Source organism: Annulohypoxylon maeteangense, assembly GCF_022496945.1.
Source record: "Annulohypoxylon maeteangense strain CBS 123835 unplaced genomic scaffold GGS22scaffold_3, whole genome shotgun sequence".
Lineage (NCBI taxonomy): Eukaryota > Fungi > Ascomycota > Sordariomycetes > Xylariales > Hypoxylaceae > Annulohypoxylon > Annulohypoxylon maeteangense.
Genome location: NW_025953250.1, coordinates 1,253,392 through 1,276,822, shown reverse-complemented (window position 1 = coordinate 1,276,822; position 23,431 = coordinate 1,253,392). Strand labels below are relative to the sequence as shown.

The 23,431-nt window shown below is 46.2% G+C and overlaps 5 protein-coding genes across 5 annotated transcripts; 3 read left to right on the top strand and 2 right to left on the bottom strand.

The window, feature by feature from the left end:
• Positions 1–1,812: 1,812 nt before the first annotated feature.
• On the top strand, positions 1,813–4,078 carry GGS22DRAFT_185440 (uncharacterized protein; the record flags this gene model as incomplete). Its single annotated transcript, XM_047964326.1, has 3 exons — positions 1,813–2,131; positions 2,193–2,807; positions 2,862–4,078. The coding sequence occupies 3 exons, from the start codon at positions 1,813–1,815 to the stop codon at positions 4,076–4,078; spliced, it is 2,151 nt and encodes a 716-aa protein (XP_047821894.1).
• Positions 4,079–4,765: 687 nt separating this feature from the next.
• Positions 4,766–6,703, top strand: GGS22DRAFT_154991 (NAD(P)-binding protein). Its single transcript, XM_047960126.1, has one exon. The coding sequence runs from the start codon at positions 5,411–5,413 to the stop codon at positions 6,440–6,442; it is 1,032 nt and encodes a 343-aa protein (XP_047821893.1). The 5' UTR covers positions 4,766–5,410; the 3' UTR covers positions 6,443–6,703.
• Positions 6,704–9,694: 2,991 nt separating this feature from the next.
• On the top strand, positions 9,695–17,758 carry GGS22DRAFT_185438 (WD40 repeat-like protein; the record flags this gene model as incomplete). Its single annotated transcript, XM_047964325.1, has 7 exons — positions 9,695–9,911; positions 9,968–10,701; positions 12,491–12,967; positions 13,038–13,153; positions 13,207–13,528; positions 13,596–15,254; positions 15,326–17,758. The coding sequence occupies 7 exons, from the start codon at positions 9,695–9,697 to the stop codon at positions 17,756–17,758; spliced, it is 5,958 nt and encodes a 1,985-aa protein (XP_047821892.1).
• A 279-nt stretch (positions 17,759–18,037) lies between these two features.
• GGS22DRAFT_92841 (glycoside hydrolase family 64 protein) lies at positions 18,038–19,788 on the bottom strand. The gene is made up of 2 exons (XM_047968441.1): positions 19,669–19,788; positions 18,038–19,606 (listed from the first exon to the last, which is right to left on the bottom strand). The coding sequence occupies exon 2, from the start codon at positions 19,259–19,261 to the stop codon at positions 18,125–18,127; it is 1,137 nt and encodes a 378-aa protein (XP_047821891.1). The 5' UTR covers positions 19,262–19,606; positions 19,669–19,788; the 3' UTR covers positions 18,038–18,124.
• A 922-nt stretch (positions 19,789–20,710) lies between these two features.
• GGS22DRAFT_154986 (uncharacterized protein) lies at positions 20,711–22,322 on the bottom strand. Its single transcript, XM_047960125.1, has one exon. It carries the CDS (start codon positions 21,607–21,609, stop codon positions 21,028–21,030), a length of 582 nt encoding a protein of 193 aa, XP_047821890.1. The 5' UTR covers positions 21,610–22,322; the 3' UTR covers positions 20,711–21,027.
• Positions 22,323–23,431: the final 1,109 nt, after the last annotated feature.

Here is a 23,431-nt window from a genome sequence, read left to right as displayed (position 1 = left end):
TCCTAAGCAGGATATTCACTAGGATGGTTCTTATGAGGTTATGAAGTTATCTATTTTTCTCTTCGGAGCCGGTTCATTGATTTCAAGCAGCGACGATAGCGATAACATCATGTCAATTCCATTTTCCCCATTTTGATGAATCATAAAATACTTTATAATCGTAGAATATCCAGCTGGCCATTTAATAACACATTGTTGTATCGCACTATATTGCGCCTTGTAAGAAGTACCTAGGTAGTAAATTCTTCAACTAATTAGAAGTGGATACCTGGGCATATCCGTCGGTAGTAGAAAGTGGCCAAGCAGGGCAGGCCAGGGCTATCCATCTGCGGGGTGATAAGCTAAATGCATAGGTAGGAACACGATAAGATTTAATACTGCGACATGCGACAACGTGCGGGGTACCTTCACATCTTTGGCAGAGTAATTACCTACTAGGTAGTATAATTACCTGCACATATATGCAAATCTCACAACCTCTTTGCAGATACATACTGGACAGGTCAGCAGATACTGGAGTTTGCGACTTTTACCGATGATAAGAACGCGCGAGCCGAGTGTTTATTGATGACATCGTGTCTGACTCTCGTAGTTTGTTTTCAAAACGCGTTAAGTGCTTGCAGTTCGGAGTAACCCTGAGTTCTGATTGGTGATTGTCATCGAACGATGATTCGTTCATGCAAGCACTTAAATTCAAGACAACTCATAGGTTAGGTATGAATAGTATCTCGATATGATTGGCTAAACCACTCATGACCTTGTTTTAGCCAAACGCTACTTCGACTAGGGAACGAGGGGATCGAGGGAGAAGGAAGGAAAGGGCAGAAACAATATGAATCACTGTCTCACTATCTACAATGATAAAGTCACCATGGTAGTCATCGAGGTGAGACTTGATCAGACATTTCGTGAGCAAGAGCTTCCGAGGCTTCCAAAAGAAAACCCCCTTTTTGGTCCATTCCTAAAACAGGCTGTTATATAGCTTGGAAGTATCGACCCTTGCATTGGGTCTGTCCTACACTGACCCAAACGAAGCAAAACTATTGGCTCCCAGAGAACCTACTGCGACTTCCCGAAGGTGGGGGGTACTTTAAGTGGTAGAGTGAGAAGGAACGAGCTGGAGAACCTTGGGAAAGTTGAGATGGTGCAGAGTTTCCCAGCCTCTCAATTTCGCACTCCTGTCCATCTACTTCCTTCTTAACAACTCCTTATACGAATGATTGTTCTCTTCGCCGATCAACCTGATTGCGCTTTGAAACTTCTTGAGCGCATTCATTTTTGGATTATTTTATTGAGCCCATCGCCTTGAGAAGTTGTCACTTGTTGTTGGAGTGTGTCAATTAATCTACCCACTCATAGATCTTGTTTGCGCAACGATATCGTATGATAAGATCGCAATCGCAATCGCAAGGTCATACATCAACGGATATGGGTAGCTAGGCCAGGTGCATTCACTCATACATAGCCCTTGAGCTTGTTACCGGTCCGTTTTACAAACGCGCAAACTTTATCGACGATCTACATCACAGAATCAAGTCGGGTCGGGTACCTGCGACTTGAATTCCCAGTGTTAACCTAATATTGAGCTTACCTACCTATTCTTAACTTACACTTCCATACCTCTATCGTTATACCTGTACTTCTACTTCCACTTCCACTTCTGTTTCTACTTCGGCTTAACCTCTCAACCCAGTCTTCTAGGCGTCGCTCAGAGTCTTCACCATATTATAACTCTTGAGACAAGAGTGAATAGCCAAGACTCGAAACGACCTGTAGACCTTGACCTTGACTGGTCGGTCGTTTCCGATCTCGATGCAACCTCTGGTGTCCGTTGAGACTCATACTCATATATCACTTTTCAGCATCACAATTGCTCCTAGTACATTCCTCGCCGCCTTAGCTTTCACATTTGTCTTCATTTACACATATCTTGTCTCCGTGGGTCATATACCGCTGAGGAACTTTGTACCCAAACGTTTCCCTCGTCTTTCCTTTAGGACCTCTTCAATCGTGCCACAACGATCAGCGATTGAACAACAGCGACGCCACAAGGCCTTGCCAGCATTGCCTGCGCCGGACTCTGAATTTGATTTGGAAAAGTCCCTTGTTAAACTAACTCGACAGACTCCAAGTCAACACCAAACGTTAACGTCAACTCGAACTTTGCGCTCATTCTTTTCCCTACGTGCCAGACCAGCGCTCCCAAGCCCAACACCAGATCCAAATCCAAACTCGAGCAGACTTGCTATTGAAGGTCCCAGCACCCAGCTCCCGGAAGAGCATGACATCGTCCCTATATTCAGACGCCAGCATAGACGAGAGAAACTTCGCAACTCCGATGTCTCCTCCACTGCAGAGACCGTTCGAGTACCCAGCAGCCCACTCAGGCTTTGGCTTCTCGGACGAGGACCACGACCTACAAGACGAGAGCGACGACAACCTAGACGAAGCGTCTCTGTCCAACGGTAATTATAGCCCTCCGGCATGGAGGAGGCTCGAGAACGGCGATCGGTGGTATGGCAATTGGCGCGAGAGTAGGGATATTCTGGGACGTTTCGAGCAACCGCGGCGCATGAACACCAATCACAACAATAGCATCTTTCAGAATGACATCTTTGAGGCAGCGCGTAGGACACGTTTGCCCACAGGAAGCCTAAGCCCTGAAAAGGGGGTTACGCCGGAACCCGGCGCACCCAATGAAGATGATACTCTCGTTAAGACAAAGAGCGAGCCGCCTTCAGCTAGGAATTTAAATCGGGGAACTAACGCGATCGTGTCCATGTCGCCCGATATCGCCAGTGACAACTGTACGTTTAGGCATTAATGGGTCTGGTCAGGCAGGGATGCTAACTTCAACATAGATATCCGGTTAGCACTACGTGCCGATATTCAGCAACGGACAGAGCCCATCGAGGCCGCTGTGAATTTCATACGAGATAGGACCAAAATGATTACCAAGTCATGGGGGAACATTATCCTCTCAGTCCTTGTTGCGATTCTATCCACGACCGCAATCAGGTCATTATTCCAACCTGTCCCGCCGCGTCCATCGCCTGATTTAGTCAAGGTAGCCGGCATTGCGCGCTCCTTCGAACCTTTGATCTACTACTCGGAGAATGGTGTCAACCAAGTTGGAGATCTTCAAGCGACTGGAATTGCGGTATGGGATCTTGGAGAGAGCGTGCGATTAAGTAACATGACATCCGCGCCCATCATTACCAAGTCCCTTGATGATCTATCGGATAATTTAAAAACCTTAGCCATCGAGCTTACCAAATTTTTCGCAAGCGTCGATGGTGATATCGATAGCATATTGATTGTGATGGACTGGGCGCGACGCGAATTAGCTCAATTGCAAGATGTTCGAAGCCCGCCTCTTTCCATAGCATTCGCCAACATCCACAACGTGTTTTGCGCGATCGGAATTTTCGAAAACCCAACCACGGGAATGCCTACACAATTAGGCAATGTAGCGACAGCGATGTTTGGTATGTCGCACCCGCAGAGGACTCGCACTACCCTGCAACGCACATTCACGGAATTCTTGTCGGTTCTTGAAGAAGCTATCGAGAACGAGCTACAGCATTCACTAGCGCTCTTTGGTCTTTTCGAAGCTATAGATCGGCAATTCTTAAACCTAGCGCGCGTCGTGGTGCGCGAATCGTCGCAGCAAGACGAGGAGCACGCTGATTTCCTTTCGTCGCTATGGACGCGTATCCTAGGGCCAAAGGCTAGCGAGGTCAAGAAATACGAGCGAAACCGCGATCTACTTCAGAACGTACGCGAGAGGACAGTACGAAACAAAGGGGTCCTACTAGAGCATAACGGCAAGCTACTCAGCCTTAAGGCGAACCTCGAGATTTTGAGAAGAAAACTCGTCTCGCCGCTAGTAAGAAGCATCAACTCTAGTACGCTCACGGTTGATGAGCAGATTAAGGGCCTCGAAGATGTAGGCATATACCTGGAGGGTGTACGCTCTAGGCAGAAAACCAAGCTCATAGAGATGATATATGGAAGTAACAGCGGCAGGGCTGGTATATCTAGAGGCCCAAGGCTGATTGATGAACACGGGCGTTAGACTGAGTGGGATTGAATCGGAAATGAGAGTCATCCAGATAATGGGGGCTCATAATACCTTCAGGTTTATTGGAGCCACGGAGTTAGTGCTATTCTTGCAGGCAAGTTAACACTTTGTCGCTACAGTGTTTCCTCTCTACCGCTTCGAGAATTTGCCAGTACTGATTCGAGCAGATCACACAGGATAGACGCGTACGCGAGAAAGACGTTGGAAGTAGGATGTGGTGTATATAATGTATAAGCGTGTACAGGTATCTGTATTGGTTGTTCGAAAGCATCCATGGACTTGGCGTTAACCTTGTTTACTAAGTCTTGACTACTAAAGCGAGATATTACAACTATTTTTGGAACCTTGTTTTTCGCGGATAGGTACTATCCATGTGCTTGAGCCACTGAGCCTCATCTAGATATAGGCGAATATCGGAGACAGGGGTGAGAATAAGAACCACCATATGAAACTTATCGGATATAGCGACGAATCGCCGAAACGGCAGGTCGGTCTCCTCTCCGATTCTCAGAAAGAAAAATACGTAGTAATCTCGTTTACCCACCTTACTATTTCACATGCGGTCATATTTTAGACTGGCGGCATTGGGACATGTGCTATCTCCTCCGACTACGCCCATAGACCGGCTATCTCTCGGGGAAAACGGTTTCCTCGCTGGAAATTTCCCATGTAGGTTAAGCCAAACTCCGTCATTGATGTATGTTGCTCCTCGACATTACTCATGATGCCAGCCATATACGCCAAACGCCGATAATGGCTACTGTTTCGGAGACCCGGTCGGACCATGCCAGAATAAATTTGCTCAACCGATGAGTCCCGGCGAAATGTTAGCGGTACGGATGTCTGTCTATGTGATGTGGTTGTGGAGATAGGTCTAGAGATCCTGGTTTACTTTACCCCCGATCATGGCTGCATGGAGACGTTGGGTGATTTCGACAGCGTTCTATCGTCAACCTTCTTGCAGATGACAGACTATAGACTACGTCAGTTCTAGCGCCATTTTCTCCACATATGAAGTTATGCTGCGAGTATATATGACCACGGGAACCGTCACTGTCAAGGAAGCTGTTTGATCAGACGCAGAGGCATCAGCAATACAGAGACTTCATAGGTTATACGCATAAGAGCTTGAACCAGGCAATAATCTGCGAGCAATAACTATTGGAGTGCATACTGCGCGAATTCCTCAACGAGAACGCATATATAGAACACCCTCTCGACCACCGTTTCCATAACCCCAAGAGTTTATTTCTTCAAGACATCTCGTTACTACCTACCTAGGCACTCAACAACACCTTTCACCTATTTAAACTCTTAAAATTAGCAATGGCCGCCCAAACTAAAGGCACCATCCTCGTCACCGGCGGCGGCGGCTTCGTCGGCGGGCAAATCATCCGCGAGGCGCTCGAATCGGGATTCGCGGTACGTCTAACCGCGCGTTCCGCCTCCTCGGCCGCCCGCACCATCGCCCGCTTCCCATCCTTCGCAACATCCCTGTCCAGCGCCATCGTAGTAGATATGACGACACCCGAAGCCTATGAGGCCGCCTTCGCCGACGGCTCCATCACACACATCGTGCACTCCGCCTCGCCCTTCAACCTCTCTCCACAGGACACCCTACGAGATCTATTAAAGCCAGCCATCAAAGGCGCAACCTCGATCTTAGAAGCCGCGTTACGATATGGCGGGGGCAAAGTTAAAAGAGTCGTAGCAACGAGCTCATTCGCCGCCATCCACGATCTGAGCACGGGTGCCAGGGAGGGGTACACGTACGACGAAAAAGACTGGAACCCGGTGACGTGGGAGGAGGCCGTTGCGTCAACAGGAACGGTCGCATATTGCGCGAGCAAGGCGCTCGCGGAGAAGGCGATGTGGGACTGGATCGCGGCGCATAAAGCCGAGATCAGCTTCGGGCTGGCAACGGTGTGTCCGCCGTGGGTGTTCGGGCCGTACGCGCACGAGCTGCGGGACACCAAGACCCTCAGCGAGTCCGTGCAGCTGCTCAATGTCATCGTGGACAGCGACGCGGTCCCCGCTTTCGACTTCGGCGGGTACGCGGACTCCCGCGAGGTCGCGGCCGCGCATGTGCGTGCGTTGGAGGTGCCGGAGGCGGAGGGGAAGAGGTTTCTGGTTGGTCAGGACTTTAGGTATCAAGCTGCGGTTGATCTTGCTAGAGAGGACCCGGAGCTGGCGAAGAGGCTGCCGGTCGGGAAGACGGGGGAGTGGGTTCCTGCGTATCATATCGATGGGACTTTGGCGACGAGGGTTCTGGGGCTGGAGTATGGGACTTTGAAGGATACGGCGACGCAGACGTTTAGGCAGTTGGTGAAGGCGAGGGAGCTGGAGGCTGCTGCTTAGGTTATTGGATATATAAGTGTGCTTTCTTGGGGGAGGTGGAAAAAAGGGAGTGATGGTTTTAGAGTTTGAAGGTTGTGGATGTAAGAGCTTATGAGGTTGTTTTTCGGGTTTGAATAGAGCATACTTGGTCATTTGACGTTTTCTTGATAGTATACAAGCGACCCTTCGTCTAAAATGAGAAAGCGAATGTTAGAAAAGGGGTATCAAATGTACTTATGTTGGTTTATCTTAAGACTCAACACAACCTTGACCTTGCTATAAGTCGCTAAAGGAACATTATATTCAAGTATCTAATTGATGATGAGCTCAATACGAAAGTTGAAAATCCAGGTTGAGTTACCTGGATGAGGATGCTCCATTGCCCCATAACAACTCTCTTTTACAACAACTCCAGATATCATATCTACTAGCACGAAGAATCCTCCTCTGGCTATAATGTAAGGATATAGCCTTAACTTATAATCTCAACCTTACCTACTTCTCAGTAGGTAGGTGCCAGGTAGTGGCTAGTACCTAAGTAGGAGCATTCGCCTGAAACGCACGCTCGAGCCAGTGGCCGTAACAATTAGATATAACATAAGTTGTGCCTCTTGGTTGAAGATTACACTGTCCCGGCCTTTCATTACAGTAGTCCCAATCGCCAGGATATCTTAATACTTCATGATGGCCAAGTGGACACCAGATGATCCATAACGTATAAACACACATGGTGTAAGCGTTGAGTTGTTCTTGGATTTGGTGGTTATACCTTTGCTATTAACGGATTCATTGATTGAACATGGGAAATGTGTCGAATGTAGCGGGGTGTAGACTTGCTTGACTTCTTCGGTGTGCTTGGATTCTCGTTGGATATCAAGAGTCCATTTTACTCAAGGTACTTACCAGATTCATTCAGCGGTTCTCGTTATGCTGAGCCATATATATAAACATGCAAACTAGATTGTCGCACGACTCTTTCGTACAGCTCAGGATGAGCATGAATCTGATTGAAGTTTGATGCGTCAGTGCTGAAGTCTGGTGGGAATCATAGGTTACTAAATCCTCTGCGTGTCAAACGCCCCGAAAGCGAACAGCACAGAACATCGCACAACCATGGGATTTTGCTCGTCAAGATTGTGATACAATTACCTCCCGAGGTACTACCTGATAAGTACCTACTAGACGTTACAATATAGTGCGGCTCATTTTGAGTTTACGCGGTTAGGTTAATATAGACATTAAGGTTTGGTGTAGTTTAAAGTAAACTCTTCGCTTAATTAAGGTAACCATATCGGATATGTTTTCTGGGGACTTGGACAAATGCGTGTGATCGTTTATGTTTTTCACATCATCTCCTTGAGCGGGTGCTGATTAAAAAATTTGCCCTGTGTAGGTACCTAGTAAGTACCCGCCTAGGTACCTACATACCTCTTAGAAATAGTAGAGTGGACTATAAGGCCGAATCCGCCAACCCGCCAATTCAATTAATGTATTGAAATGTATACAGTGTAATACAGTATAATAGCGTACAGTCTTACAAATATTCCACACAGTGCCCTGGAACTTACAGGGGGTTATGGCGCTATACGGCGCTGAAAGCCTTGTAACTTATAAGGGTTATAGCGCATAGCTTTTTTACATAGTATTTTAGTATAGCTTATAATTCGCATACCCTTATACGCTTCAATTTTCGATCGCTCGTCAATTAAATAAGTTCATTAAAAAGCGCTTTAAAAGATCTTTCTATTTATATATATTTTATTTATTCAAAACCAGTATCTCTACGTTAATATTCAATGAAACTTATAATACGCGCTGTTGACATTTACCCGATGAGGCTCAGTGGGTGTCACGTGACACCCCTCATTTTGAACTATTACGCGTATATCCTTATTTACCTACCTATTAATAAGTACGCATTCAACTGATTCGAATCGATCGATTGAATCAGATCAATCAATTGATTCAATTCGTTTCGACTAGGTTGAATTATTAATTATAACCTTAGAAGGCTCTGGCACTAGCTTTAGGGCTATAAGTTATAAGGAGCTTATGCGCTATAACACCTATAAGTTACAGGGACTTTTAGCGCTATAGGGCCCTGTAAGTTTCAGGGCACTGTGTGGAATACCTTTAAGACTGTACGTTATTATACTGTATTACACTGTATACATTTCAATACATTAATTGAATTGGCGGGTTGGCGGATTTGTTCTTATGGTCCGCCGTCAATAGCTTGAATTAAATTCTGACGACGCGCAAGACAAGTTTCTTTAGGGGAAATGATATTAGAAGCAAATCCCTTGCTCTAGTGTGTAATTTCAATTTTTAGCGACCTTCGACAGCCTTCTACAGCACTGTGTGAAGCAAGACGGCGGCATATTTAGTTGCGCTAGAAATCAAGATTTCAATCTTGGAGGGCCCCACTTTCTCCTGAGATATTCCAAGGTCGACCGCCCTGAGATAATTTAAAAGTAAACACTCTCGCCGGCGATGTGGGCCAATCATGGTTTAAATTTGGAAAACATAGGTTCACCTATGGGCCATAGCTTACCTCTTGGAGGTAGCCAGGCTGCCAGGCTGCCAGGTAGCTTACAGGTAAGTTGTCCAGGTGTCGAGCCAAGTCGGAAAGTTAACCAATAGCGTATTGAAAGCAATAGACTCGTATATGTCTGTCGGGCAGCAGTGGAAGCATGAGATATTTTACGAACAGGAGCACATAGTAAGACAACAACGGTCGACTTACCGGCTCAACGGCTCGTGTGATGGGTGTAAATCACTTTGGATAGCGTACCTAGCTGCTGGGCATGCACTATCTTTTACGTTTCAGTGTGTCCGCGCAATCGTTCCGACTCTAGCTGCAGATGCCTGCGTCTTTGATTTGCTGTTCTCGGTTGAGATTTGAGGCTGAGCGGCAAGTGGGTCTAGAATACGAATTCAGGGGGGTAGCGCCGGCATATCCCACTGGCTATGGAGTTCCAAGCTATTCTGGGACGAATTAAACCGCCCTGTCGGTATGAGGGATGTTGATGCGATCCGATTTTCGATCCCTTTTCCGAATGAGTTCTTGCTCTGCTTCTAGAACTGCTGATCTTTTTGTTTTCTATTTCTTCCCTCTCTTCCCGCCTCATGTTTTGCAGTAGATTAATAGCTTGTCTTTCACGGTCGTTCATTCGTTATCATAACGCCTCATCGCTGCATACCTGCTGCTGTAGCTGCCACTCGCTTACTGTTGCTACCCTCGCTTAATATCCAATAATACACTAATACAATATGCGTTTTGCTTCCTCGGTCATTGGCCTTGCGGCCACTGCCGGTACTGCTGCCGCTGCCGTGAGTGCCGCTAACTCTGGAATCAAGGGCTTCAACTACGGTGCCTTTTTCCTTAACCAGGCAGCTAAACAACAAGCCGACTTCGAATATGAGTTCAACCGCGCCAAGAGCCTCTCAGGTACGAGCGGTTGGACTAGTGCTCGCCTGTACACTATGGGTAAGCTGAAAACTGTATTTGGAACATCTTACTGGCTACTAACACCGCCCCAATAGTCCAATGGGGAACCGCCAGCGACGTTATTAGCGCCATTCCTGCAGCTATCAGCACAAAGACTACCCTATTGCTAGGCCTCTGGGTATCCGGTGGCGACCAGGCCATTGCAAATGAGATCACCGCCCTCAAGGCTGCCGTCGCCCAGTACGGAACTGCATTCACCGATCTCGTCGTGGGTATCTCAGTCGGAAGCGAAGATTTGTACCGTGACGCCAATAACGAGGTTGGTGTCAGCGGCCCAACACTCATCAACTACATTTCCCAAGTCCGTAGCGCCATCGCTGGTACTGCGCTCGCAGGCATCCCCGTCGGCCATGTCGACACCTACGACTCATTCCTGAACGGTACGAACCGCGCCGTCATCGACAACATCGATTGGCTCGGCTTTGACGGTTACCCATACTGGGAGGCCACCAAGCCCAACAGCATCGGCGACGCCCCCGAGAGATTCTATGATGGTTTTAATAAGACTCTCGCCCTTGCTGGTAACAAGCCCGTGTATGTAACTGAGACCGGGTGGCCTACTTCTGGAAAGACTGTCAACCAGGCTGTGCCTAGCGCTGAGAACGCCCGTATCTATTGGCAAGACATTGCCTGCAGCCTGATCGCCCGAGGCGTCAACCTGTGGTGGTACGATCTGCAGGAATCGCAATGGGGTACTGCTGACCCCGACTTCGGTGTCTTCCCGGCCGGCGACCTGAACGCAGTCTCTCAGCTCTACGATCTCTCTTGCGTAAGTCCTTAATAACCCCTGGTGTGCGCTTGTTGAGAGGTTGCTAATGTGTTGATAGTAAATGCCATGAATGTACGAATGTTGTTATATAGATAGACACTGCATTGGATATAGATTTTGTAATCTTGTGGGTCTCCCAAGATAGTTTTGGCGTCAATACCCACCATATCATTGGATCGTTCAGATATATCTAAAAGTTACATGGTCTAGAATTCAAGGTTAATTCAACAATTATTAGAATCATATATCTGAATATATTTGGTGTGCTTGGGAGTCCTACATTTGTCTGAATTGCTTCTGAATTTGGGGAAATCTCTCAAATGAGAGAATGGATACCTACCGTACCGGGACACACCAATGCCTGACAATGATTGTTTTCGAAAACAATAATGGCCCATTATAATAATCAAGATTTCCCAGCACAGCTATTGTATAAAATAGAATCATTAGAGGGGCTAGAAAATCATTGGAAAGGTCAAACAATCATTGGAAAGTCAAACAATCATTGGAAAGGTTCAACATTCATTGGAAACCTTAAATATTCATTGGAAGCCTCAAATACCTAAGTATTTGTGGCCTCAAATAAAGAGGTAGGTGACGAGGTAGGTGACGAGGTGGGTGGCAAAAACCCTCTCTCTTTCCTGCCCACCTTCCTGCCCACATTCCTGTCCACCAAGCTGTATATAGGTCTATCTTTTTGATCTTTCTGGTCCTTCTGATCTTTCTAGTCCTTCTGATCCTTCTGATCTATCTGATCTATCTGATCTATCTGATCTATCTGATCTATCTGATCTATCTGATCTATCTGATCTATCTAACGACCTGTTTATTGATCGAAATATTGTTCTATCTAGAGGTTTATCTGATCTATATAATGACCTGTTTATTGATCGGAAGTTTGATCTATCTAAAGCTAATGTACATTAAAATACCAATATCTAGTAGCATTGTACGAGTGATTGTTGTTGTAATGTGGTAGTGGTGGTGGAGGTGTATGTTTTTGTGAGAAAAAAAGATGTAAAGGAAAAGAAATGAAAATAAAAACATGTGTATGGGAGATGCAGGATAAGGACAAAATTGGAAAGAAAAATCTTAAGTTTTTTTGTGGGTAAAAAGGTATCGCCAACCTTGCTGCCGCCTGGGTCACTTATGCACCTGATCTAAATCTAAGGTTTTCCAATGATTGTTTGACCTTTCCAATGATTGTTAAACCCCTCCAATGATTCTAACCTCTTTCCAATGATTTCAATCTATTTACAATGATTATTTTTAGGTTTCCAATCATTATTTCCAACTTTCCAATCATTGTTTTCGACTTTCCAATCATTGTTAGCCTCTGGTATTTGCCGCTATGGTAGGTAGGTACCTGATGTGCAGTGGCTTATGCTGCTTTCTATTGGTCATTAGATAGTTGGGCAGTGCTGATCATTTGAACCCCGCCATTTTCCACGGAAAGCGTAGGAGAAAAATCATCTCACAAACATCTCGGGTCCGATCGTTAGATACCTAAGCAAGAATGCCTCTGCCCAAATTCCAATAAGACCTCGTCAATATCTTGCTACCTCTAGGAGTCTAGGTGCCTGGGTACCTGGATGGTTATTACCCGCGATGGGTTCGAGGAGTAGCCCGCGGAGTTGGTTAAAAGGCAAATTGAGAAGTATCAAGGGTTACGCCAGCGGGGAATCAAAATATGAACATCTCCTTGTAAGCTCCCATTAGAATACATATCTATTTGACTATCTACCTACCTAGTTGGATAGTGAGATATCTGACTGAGATCACTTCCAAGGCTCAATCTCGAACTGGAGACTCAGCTCTCTTTCAGCCCAAGCCACCGATAGATCAGTCCATGAGCCATCCAACGCCACCTACTAGAGATGGAATTTCAAATGATTTGAAAAAGCTTCTAAGCCCAGACAAGCTCTGGGAGGCCGCATATAACAGGCTTGAAGATAATTATCCAGGATTATTGAGAGATTATAATCGGGACCTACTTGGAAAAGGCCACTCGACGCAGACTAGCAACGAGCTACAGCCTGGAGATGGAGCTTGGCAAAAGCATATCCAAGAGCTTGCCCAGGAAAAGCTAGAAGATAACCAAAAAGAGAGGTTTAGCTTCCAGATTGGAGAGAGAGATGTGATCGTGCGCGATCAACTTCAAAAGATCTTGGGTTTCATCGTTTCTACTAAGGACCTTATAGGAGCCGCCATTTCATCAGATCCTCATGCCGCGCTAGCATGGGCAGGTGTTATGTTCATTTTCCCGGTAAGTCAAGCGAACCTTAGGTAATCATAGATTATCTCTACACCTTCTTGTGCTGACTTGGGTAATCCAGATGTTGAAAACGATGCTGCAGCAAGACAAAGATGCCATACAGGGGTTCGATGATATCTTATCCTTCTTGGTTCGCTGCAAGGTTATTGAAACCGACTTCCTGGCTCAAGACTTAAGGTAGAGGCATCCTTCCACTTATAAGTTAAATAATTTCTAATGTCTAGATGAAGCCTCTCGTCAGAAGCGTATAAGCTAGCCCTTTCTCTCCAATCGAAGATCATAGAATGTTATTCCAACGCATACATGTACCAAATCAGAGTCATACAGCACTTTAGTCACTCTACTTCCACTAGGCTTATGAAAGACATTGTTGTTAGCAACGACTGGAAAGGGATGACTGACAAGTTGAGGTCTGTGGAGAGGGACATAAGAGATGATCTACAAGTCCTATCTGAACACAAAATCTACGAGATAGATGGAAAGCTTGAAGACTTTCGATCTAAGGCCACAGCTTTCTTCGAGTTATGCAAGAGGACGATGGATAGCATCAAGGTAAGATCCTAGGCTTAGCCTCGAATGATGTTTTTCTATAGGTATCAAATTAACTCGCGTGTATTAGGTTATCGAGCAAGCTTCACATCTCCGCGATCTTCCCGTATCTCACTCAGCGGCGTTCGACTCTTCACAAACGAGCGGGGAGCGTAGTTGCACGCCGGGCACTCGATTGGAGATATTGAGCAGGCTGCAGAGCTGGGTAGAGAGCCCTACAGGAAAGCCTATTGTATGGCTGCATGGTATGGCTGGCACTGGGAAGTCTACTATTGCCCTAACTGTTGCAACCGCCTTGAATGAGAAAAGCCCTCTGGTAGATGGTGCCCAGATACCCAACGATATCTCTCTTGGTGCTACATTTTTCTTCAAGCAGGACGATGCTGGTAGAAACCATGCCGGGGTATTATTCACAACCCTCGCACACCAACTAGCCCATAAGCCGATTGGCCTCGAATGTGAGATAGCTAGTGCTATCGAGCGTCATTCCAGCCCTAATATAGGAGCAAAGGGCTTAAAAACTCAATGGGAGGAGTTGATATTGAAACCGCTCAAGACACTCTCCGAAGAATCGGCCCCTATTCGCCTCATTTTTATCATCGATGCTTTTGATGAGTGTCAAGACAAGGAAACCAGAATCATGAAGAGAAACGCCGAACACGTTGTCCAATCTTTGGAACAGCTCAAAGGACTGACTAATGTTCAAGTCAAGGTCCTCATAACTAGTAGGAATGAAAGCTACATCGATAAGGCATTCAAGAGTCTACCGGGGAATACATATGATGAGATTGAACTTCCGAAGGTTTCACTTGATAATTTCCCAGATGAGAAAGACGACATTACGATTTTTCTCAAAGATGAACTTCTCAAAAATGAAATAAACGATAGTATCAGTCTGCAGTGGCCTAGAGCGGATGATTTCCGCAAGCTGGTTGAGAAGGCTGGTGGGTTGTTCATATACGCTGCGACTGCTTGCAAATTCCTTGATGTCGACCCCTTTCTAGCAAAGAGGCGATTGGAAATGCTTTTGAATGGAAATACAAACGACAAATCCCCGGAGTTTATCTTAAGTCAGGTGTATTGTGCAGTCTTGAACTCATATACTCGAGACTGGACCGATGATGAAAAACAAGGAGATCACCTGTTGAAGGAGATCTTGAAGGTTATCGTCGTGCTATTCAAACCCTTGCCAATCCATTCACTAGCCGAATTTACGAGATCAAAAATACCAACACCCGATATCAAGGCACTTCTAAACAATTTACGTTCTGTCATTGATATTCCAAGGAATGCGGAAGTCCCAATCAGCCTGGTGCATCTCTCGTTTCGGGAATTTCTGTTGGATGAACATAGAAGCGGCCAAACAGGCTTCTTGGTTGAACCATCAACAGTGCATTGTCCCTTATTTGGAAGATGTCTTGAAATTATGTCGCACGATCTCCGTATGGACATATGTGACCTTCGAAAACCGGGCATCCTGTTTACTGAGATTCCATCCGGTTTGGTGCAGCGGTGCATTTCGCCGCATCTACAGTACGCTTGTAGATATTGGATTGATCATTTCTTGCGGATCCAGGAAACTAAACAGGGACAGGACGCATCTGTTGATGATGGAGTCATCCATAAATTCCTCCAGGCCCACTTCTTGAATTGGCTCGAAGTACTGACTTTGTTTGGGGATGTTGGGAGTGCTATTCACCTAATCCGTCGTCTCAATATTTCAATAGATGTAAGTGAACTATTCCTGTCTTGTATATCTATTAGACGTTGCTAGGTATACTGACCAAGTTCTTATGCTAGACACCCGAAAGGTCGGAATTATCGAGATTGGTTTATGATGCATATCGCTTTATTCTTTCTAATAAGCATATGATCCAAACGGCCCCTCTTCAGATATATTATTCAGCAATTTTGTTCAGCCCTACAAACAACATGATACGATCTTTATTTGAGAAGCCTCTTGGAAAATGGATTGAAAGGCCCCTAGCCGTGGATGCCAGCTGGGACGACGATCTGATAATCGAAGATTGTGGCGACGTCAGCGCAATTGCAGTGTCTTCCGATAGCAAGACGCTTGCCTCGGGATCTGAGGATGGAATGATCCAACTTTGGGAGGCTGCTACCGGCATTGAGACTGCTCGATTTCAGACACCGATAAATGTTGCTCAGATTACATTTTCACCAGACGGGCGAACCGTCGGTTTCTGTTTCTCGTACAGTCCTGAAATCCAATTATATGATATAGGGACTGGCGAAATTTCAAATCTATTAGGCCACAGAGGTACAGTCATTGCTATTGCCTTTTCTCTATGTTCTGATAGTATGATATTGGCATCGCTATCCGAGGACAAGACAGTTCACCTATGGGATACTTCAACACAGCAACAAATATCCAAGTTTACTATTAGCGACCACAAAATTACTAAAGGGGCAATCACATTTTCATCCGATGGCAACTTGCTGGCGATATTATGTGAGGGATATGAAGACAGCACCGTAACGTTACATATATGGGATGTAAAAGTATGCGAACACCCAGAGACGAAATTGGAGACGTTTTGGGAGGATTGGAACAAATATATCAAATCAATTCGATTCTCTCCCGATGGAGCTACCCTGGTAGTGGATCACGAGCGTGAATTACTGATATATGATATCGAATCAACGAATATTGTTCAAACATTATCTATACCGCGAGGTTTCGTATATTTAATCGATTGGGAGAATACCGTTCAAGATGTGCCTATAGTAGCGCTATGCCAAGTGAGAAACGATGATAGGTTTCTATATCATGCTACATCATTTCCTAATGGAAAATCTGCAGCGCACTTTTCATATGACACTTGGAGCATACATGTATGCGATATCAGAGCTAGCGACGAGACCCATGATTCCGATACAGAACCTGTCGACAATAGGGCCGACCAAATTACTGATGTTACTGTTCCCTACAATAGTGATGCAACGATATCCCGAAGATATTCTCGCGCAGTCGAATTTGAAGTTTGGGATTTGGATGAATTCGAAATCAAACGAAAGTTCTCAGTGACTTCCACTTTCTATCCGCAGGTGAGACTTTCACCTGATGGAAAGATTGCCATCATTAGTGATCAGTTGCAAACCCGAAGTTCCCCACCTGCCCAAGTATGGAACGTAAGTACCGGCAAACATGTGACGAATCTTGAAATATTGGGTTCTAAGGAGGTCTACTTTTCATCCAATAGTGAGCTTCTAGCATTTCATTCCAATAATGTTGTACAAATTCTAGAAGTAGCCACTTGGAGGGACCGAGCAAAATTCGAAATCGAAGATGGATTGCAGTTGGAGTCTATAAGATTCTCAGCCAACAATAAGGTTCTTTTCTGGGAGACAGTAACCAACACTGTAACCGACTCCGGAAACGACTCCGGAACCGACCCCAGATACCTAAACCTAGGTAATCTGGAAACGAGAGAAAATTTCTCGATACAATGCAATCCATTCACCTTTGAGCCAACCCTGTCACCTGATGGCACGTTGGTAGCCTTCCAGCCAAACCTAACGAAACCTGAATTTCATTTATTACAAGTAGACACGCGAGATATAAAAGTCAAGATTCCACTTTCAAGCCATGATCACAGGGCCAAGGCGTCAATTTCGTTGGATAACACTCGTATTGCTACGACAACATGCAATCAGAATGAATTGACAACCACTGTATGGGATACAACTACCGGAAATATGATTTATACCTTGTTTATGGGCTCTAAGTTTAGTAATTACTGCAACATGCTCCTTATAGCACCAGATGAGAAACTAATGGTACGGACGTTAAGAGGAGTTTTGATATGGGACCCAGTGGTGTGCAAAGGATTCTATCGACGCCTTGACGAAAGTTATCAATTATACTTTCCCAAGGATAATAGATATTTGGATGGTCATTATGGCCGGTTACCGCTCCCGTCACCCACTCCAGATTTTAGTTGCCTTTATGTCGACACATCTTGGCTACTTCAAGGAGGCGAGAGGCTTTTATGGCTTCCTCCAGCGCATCGCACGTGGAGCTCTTGTAATTTAGCAGTGAAGGGAGGGAATGTTATGTTGGTATTTGAATCTGGGTCTTCCACGTTTATCAAGATTAATCTTGAAAAAACCCCTGTGGCACAGCCGCCGAAGCCATCTCCCGAGGCCGAGACTGCTTCAGGACTATATATGCATGGGTGGGTGGATACTGGTCCATTGGATACGCCGTAATTCCATTGAAAAACACGGCAATCCATTCTTTCACACAAGATAACTACTTAGGTAGGTAGTTAGAATAGCTCTAGGTATACTAGCTAGAGGAATATCATGTTATAACCCTTATTCTTGCGTGTATTATTTAATGGATAGAGATAACCTGGCCCAATGTGTTCTCACATCTAAACCCACCGACCGTATTTTCTAAAAGGGGGTTTGGCGCGATAGGAGTTCTCCAGAGTCTATGACCGGCGCGTGGAAACTACCTACTTGCTACGACAATAAGCCCCCAACCCCATCCTGTGAATCCGAGTCCAACGTGCCCAATACCCTACCAAATTACGCCTCTAAACACATCCCCTAGAAAACCCCAACACTTCCCTACCGCGCCTCCATACCACCAACCGTCACCGTAAACAAGACCGGATCACCAGCATTCACCTTCCCAGACTGATCATCGCCACCATCCGGCTGCACATCATCGTACGCGAACGCATACCCCTTACCATCAACATTATGCACATGCACCAGGCGAGCGTAATGGTTCGTCGTGTCCGTAGCGTAGAACGTGTGCGGGGGCGACGGGTGATCATCCGCGAGCAGCAGCGCCGAGCGCGCGAACGCAGCCGCCAGGCGGGGGATGATCGCGTTACGGGTCTGCGACGGCCCCGTGACGAACGGCCCCGTGTTGCAGCCCAGGATATCCGCCGTGCTCGGCTTATCGAACGTCTCCTCCCCGACGCGGACCCCGGCATCGCGCGAGAACTCCGCCTCGAGGATCCCCGGCGCGGCCTGCGTGTCTATCCTTAACACCTCCCCGCGCTCCTGCTTTGCCAGGAAGTGCGCCCACACCTGCTCCACGTACGCCTCGAAGTACCCGTCGAAGCCGGCGTCGACGGCGTTCCCGTGCGTCGCGTTGAGGACCCGTAGGACTTTGCCGTCGCGCGAGACGACGAGTTTATCCCAGGGCTGGTTGTCCGTTTTGGCTTGCTCGCGCAGCGCGTCTGCGAGGCGGTCTATGCCGTCCGGGGCCATGCCGGCGACGGATTGGATCTCGCCGCTGGCTTGTTCTAGGGACATGGCGATCGGGAGACGAGGTACAAAGTCCACGTAGCTGATGTTCGCGTACAGCTGTGCGTCGTTGAGCGTGAATTCGCAGAAACCGAAATCAACGTCTGCGTTGGGATCGGTTGGGTTAAGGACGCTGGGCTCGACTAGGGCCGGCCCGGGGTTGAGTAGGAAAGTAAGTTTGCTGTTTCGCGAGAACCATACCCTGCCCCCGGCCATTTGCGGTATGGTCACCGTAACGGTGTTTCCTGGTGGTCCGAGAGGAATAGCGCAATCTTCTGTCAAGGGTGAGCCGATCGCTGGTGGATTTTCCGGGAAATAAAGACCTTGCCCGTCGGCCTTGAGAATGCATCGTTGACCACCATGCTGGAGAGCTATCCCGGTGATGTAGGCGTAGATCTGGTCCGAATCACTGCTATTCTTGAGAGCTACTTGTAATGACTCCGGCATGGTTGATATTACTTATCCCGGTTTGCATCTAAGAGCCATTGAATATTGAAGTGTGTCTATCATCTAAATGCAAGACTCAGTCGACTTTATATGCAGGATTGTTGTTTGCTGGAATGTCTTGGTTTAACGTCGGAAACGGCACCGACGGGTAAGCAGAAACTTGGCAGCGTCACGGACAATGACGTAGACTCTTTTAGTCCCCGGCAAGCCTCATCATGTACCTAAAAGACCTAGGCCTAGCGGCTTATTTAGGTGCTTCTAACGTAAAAAGGGGTAAAGCTAGGTAGGTAGGTACCTGAGTTGGCGTGTTTTATGGATTTTTACCGCATAATCGCCTACATATACCTGGACCTGGGTGTTAAACTTGAATGTATTCCACATATCCCTTGGTAGAAGTAATTACATGCCTGTGAATTTGAACAACTCGATGAATTGAGTAAATGATGGTAAGTATACTTGAACGCTCGCCCATTTCTACCTAAAAAATCTTCGTCGGCGTAAAAATATGAGAAAAATGTGGTTTCCTACCAGCTTTTGATACGATCACCACTGCAGGCACACCGAAAATCCATATTTATTAAGGTGAGGGACCTGCGGCTGAGATCTTTGTCCAATCGCGCCCTATTTTATTTTTAACGGAACCCCTAAACCCCACTGTCGTAAGCACCTTAGCGCAATCCAAACTCTAAAGTTAGCCCTGGAGGTACCTACTGGGTACTGAATAGCAGCACCTAGGCGCTACAAAGACCTCCAGGGCTTCACCACCCATCCATGGATCATTACGAACGAATAATACTATCTGAACAAGGGCTATTCGCAAGCTAAAGACAATAAATACAGACTGAAATAGTCTTGATAAGAAAGTCAATCCATATTCTCTTTAGAAGAGGTTGCTTTTAACTTAAGATATAATGTCACCTAAATCCATATTCTCGGTCGCATTCCGATATCAGATCCACCATGCCGCAAAACTTCAAGACAACAGTTTTCCTCGCCTTGGCAATGTAGTACCGCCGACAACAACCTCACACTATACGGGTTCCGCTGTTTCAAGACAACACATCTCTTCAACCTTCGTTCTATAGAAGCGGAAATAACCGAGATAGATTAGGTACTTACATTATTTATCAAGCGGTTTGAAAGAAACTGTTTTGGATGATAGTCATCGTCGACTGTCTAGCGGGGCGTCTCAATGTTTTATAACAGAGCACAATGAAGTACAAGCACGTTAATAGATTGTTATTAAATCCAAATGATTCAAAGAGCCTTCCACCACCCCAACTACAAAAATGAAATACACAGAGACTGGGAGTGAGGTGGTGCGTAACGATGATATCGCTGCCCCTTTTTTTAGTACATAGGTAGGTTTGCGGGGGAGTCAATCACGATAGCGTCATACAGCAAATACGGGTCGGCGATAGGTTCGTTTCAAGACTTCACTAGAAATCAAGTTTGAAATAAAAAGTACTCAGGCGGGTAGGTATTGGGGATGCTTAGTGTCTGGATGAGAGGTAGGCTCGTAGTATACGAGCATATGTGTTGCACTGCAAACAGAGCCTCCGCTCCCTATCATTAGAGGACTTGGCGAAGTCGATTCTTCGAAGAGCGTTTGGATGTTATGTCTCGGCATTCCCGGTCCAGTCCATGATGGTATCCGTGCTATACGTGCCGTGATCCGGGGGCATATGCCATTGGAGGACTATGTATATAGCTCTCTACCCAAGCGATCCGGACGTCAAAACGGCTAGAGAACATTGGTTTTTGAGTTAGCCTAAGTCTACTTTGCTATGCAACTGGGACACCTGCCATAGGGGGCAAGTGATTGCACAGCGCCTGAACCATGGGTCGATACACCGTGGGTGGAATAGGTGTTTGCAGGGCAATATTCGAACATCATCGTCGTCTAGGAAGTCTTCGGTGCAAGTTGGGCAGGATTGCTGGACGCTTCGTTCAAAATTCTGGGTAGTGTCCGTATTTCCAGGGCGGCGGACCCTACTCCAACACTGTTGTATGGTGTCTTTAAAGGTGGCTATGGGAGTCTTCATGCCGATGGGCTGTGGCAGAGTATCGTGGTTCTTTGCTGATACCCCTGGTTGGTTGATGGCCATATTGCCTGCTAGGTATCTCCTCTTCGTCATGCCATACTTGGCGATAGGAATTGAGTCGACCCGGTCACTGGGCAAGCATCCTCTTGGGACTCGTTCCTGAACCATGGCTAATGTCGCTGTTCGCCGCATACGTAGTGCGCAGATGAAAATAATAATGGCTAAGGTCACACACAACGCTGTGACAACTGCTCCCGGGGACGTGGAATTCGAGGAAGAGGTCTTTTGGGGTGCGCTGGCCATGAATGAATAAACCTAGAGGAACCCGAAAGACAGTTTCCAGATGCAGTCTACGAAGGCATAAATGCCTCGTACTTATCATATACCTATGAAGTCGCGTGTCATATTCTCAGACGCAACTAAGAACTTTCGAATTAGCTGTTAGCAGGCTAGATAGTGTCATTCACGTGTCGTATAAACGTCCAGCCCGGATTGCCTAATTCAGTAATTGAAACAATAGTATTGATGATCTGGGGTTCTCGAACTAGCCGGGAGGCAGCCCGCGCCAATTCTGGTTTATATCCTAGAAACTCATCTGGCGGTGACTTGACGGTTGAGCGTCTTCCTATCGGCTTTCATCGTTTACAAACGTTCTAATATCCCCAGCTTATGATACCGGTGTCTCTGGGATTTGACCTGGTAATCATTTAGGTAAATTTCACGTAATGATCATCCAAGGATCATTGCCTCTACCTTATCGCTTAAGCTTGTGATATTGTACGCAATATGAGCGATTTTCAGTAGCGTCGTCCCCACGGATCAACTAGATGCATGCAATGCAAATTGGGGTAAAAGAAGAGACAAGAGAGTGAAGTGAACGATATGAGAGATATTGGGAAGGAGAAAATATTGGGTTTTAGTATGAATTTGAATGATAGATCAATGCTTACCTAGTATATTACAGGGGTAGCATCAGCATCAACGTATCAATCTCGCTCGCTTTAACCGTATCGCAGAATAACGTGCAGTAGCAAGAGACCAATAGCGGCCTTCCTATTACAATTCGTGGTGTAAATGAGGAGGAGTCATGATCGTGGTCGCGGGCATTAAAGTCAAGGCGGAGCGATCTCTTTGCCTAGGCCTGTTGCTCAATCGAGAAGTCGTGGTTTGAGTCGTAGTGCTCGAAGACGTCTTCCGCTGGTATCCCCCTACTCAAGCCTGCTAATTGAGTATCGCACGTTATCCATTCGTGTGTCCGAATCCCGCAATGTCGACCCAAGTTCTCCAGCAGATATCAAGGTTGTTGATAAAGACGAGCGAGATTATTTCTTCAACTTGATATTTCACGGATCGGAACCCAATCAGGTTTGCCAGCATTTGAATGTCGACGCGAACTAGGGACTCTCCGAAAATGCGCCAGAATGCGCCTCGAGCGCGACCAGGTAAATTCACTACCGAGGAGCAAGACCAACTACCTCAAGATGTTGTTGTTCTACGAATTTGGTGAGTTTAGCTCGATGTTCTAGGTCGGCGTTATGATATTATTCATTTGCTAGAGGCCGTTGAGCGATCCGCCGTCGTCGAGAAATCTCGCTCCAGCGATCTTAGTGCTCACCGTCATCGAGTTCCAACCTTGTTTCTTCGCTGTTCAAGACTGGACGACACAGCGCACAATAAAGTCTATCCAGCACGAATCTGCTACCATCAGAGACCCTCGCTGCGAGGAAAGAAAAGGCCATCTTCGTCCTCACTACTCAACTTGGTGTGGGTGATATCGTCAATCTAAAGATGAGTAAAAGGGTTCCGGCTGGTATCCATTTCAATTAACCTATGCTCATTGGCGGGTTGGGGGTGACTCAAGGCATCATCAATGCTACCAATCCAAATATACTGGAAAGTCGCAACATTGCACTTATGGGAAGCGTTTTTGTGAGGGGAGAAGGAGGACGTATTCGTAGGTATGGAATTTGATTATGAAAGATATTACTAATGTAAAGGAAGATTATGTAAAGGAAGATTATGTAAAGGAAGATTATGTAAAGGAAGATTATGTAAAGGAAGATTATGTAAAGGAAGATTATGTAAAGGAAGATTATGTAAGATATTATGTAAGGATACTTCAACT

Coding starts and splice junctions, on each gene's coding strand:
- GGS22DRAFT_154986 (XM_047960125.1), bottom strand. CDS start 21,609: ATGGCCAGCGCACCCCAAAAGACCTCTTCCTCGAATTCCACGTCCCCG.
- GGS22DRAFT_154991 (XM_047960126.1), top strand. CDS start 5,411: ATGGCCGCCCAAACTAAAGGCACCATCCTCGTCACCGGCGGCGGCGGC.
- GGS22DRAFT_92841 (XM_047968441.1), bottom strand. CDS start 19,261: ATGCCGGAGTCATTACAAGTAGCTCTCAAGAATAGCAGTGATTCGGAC.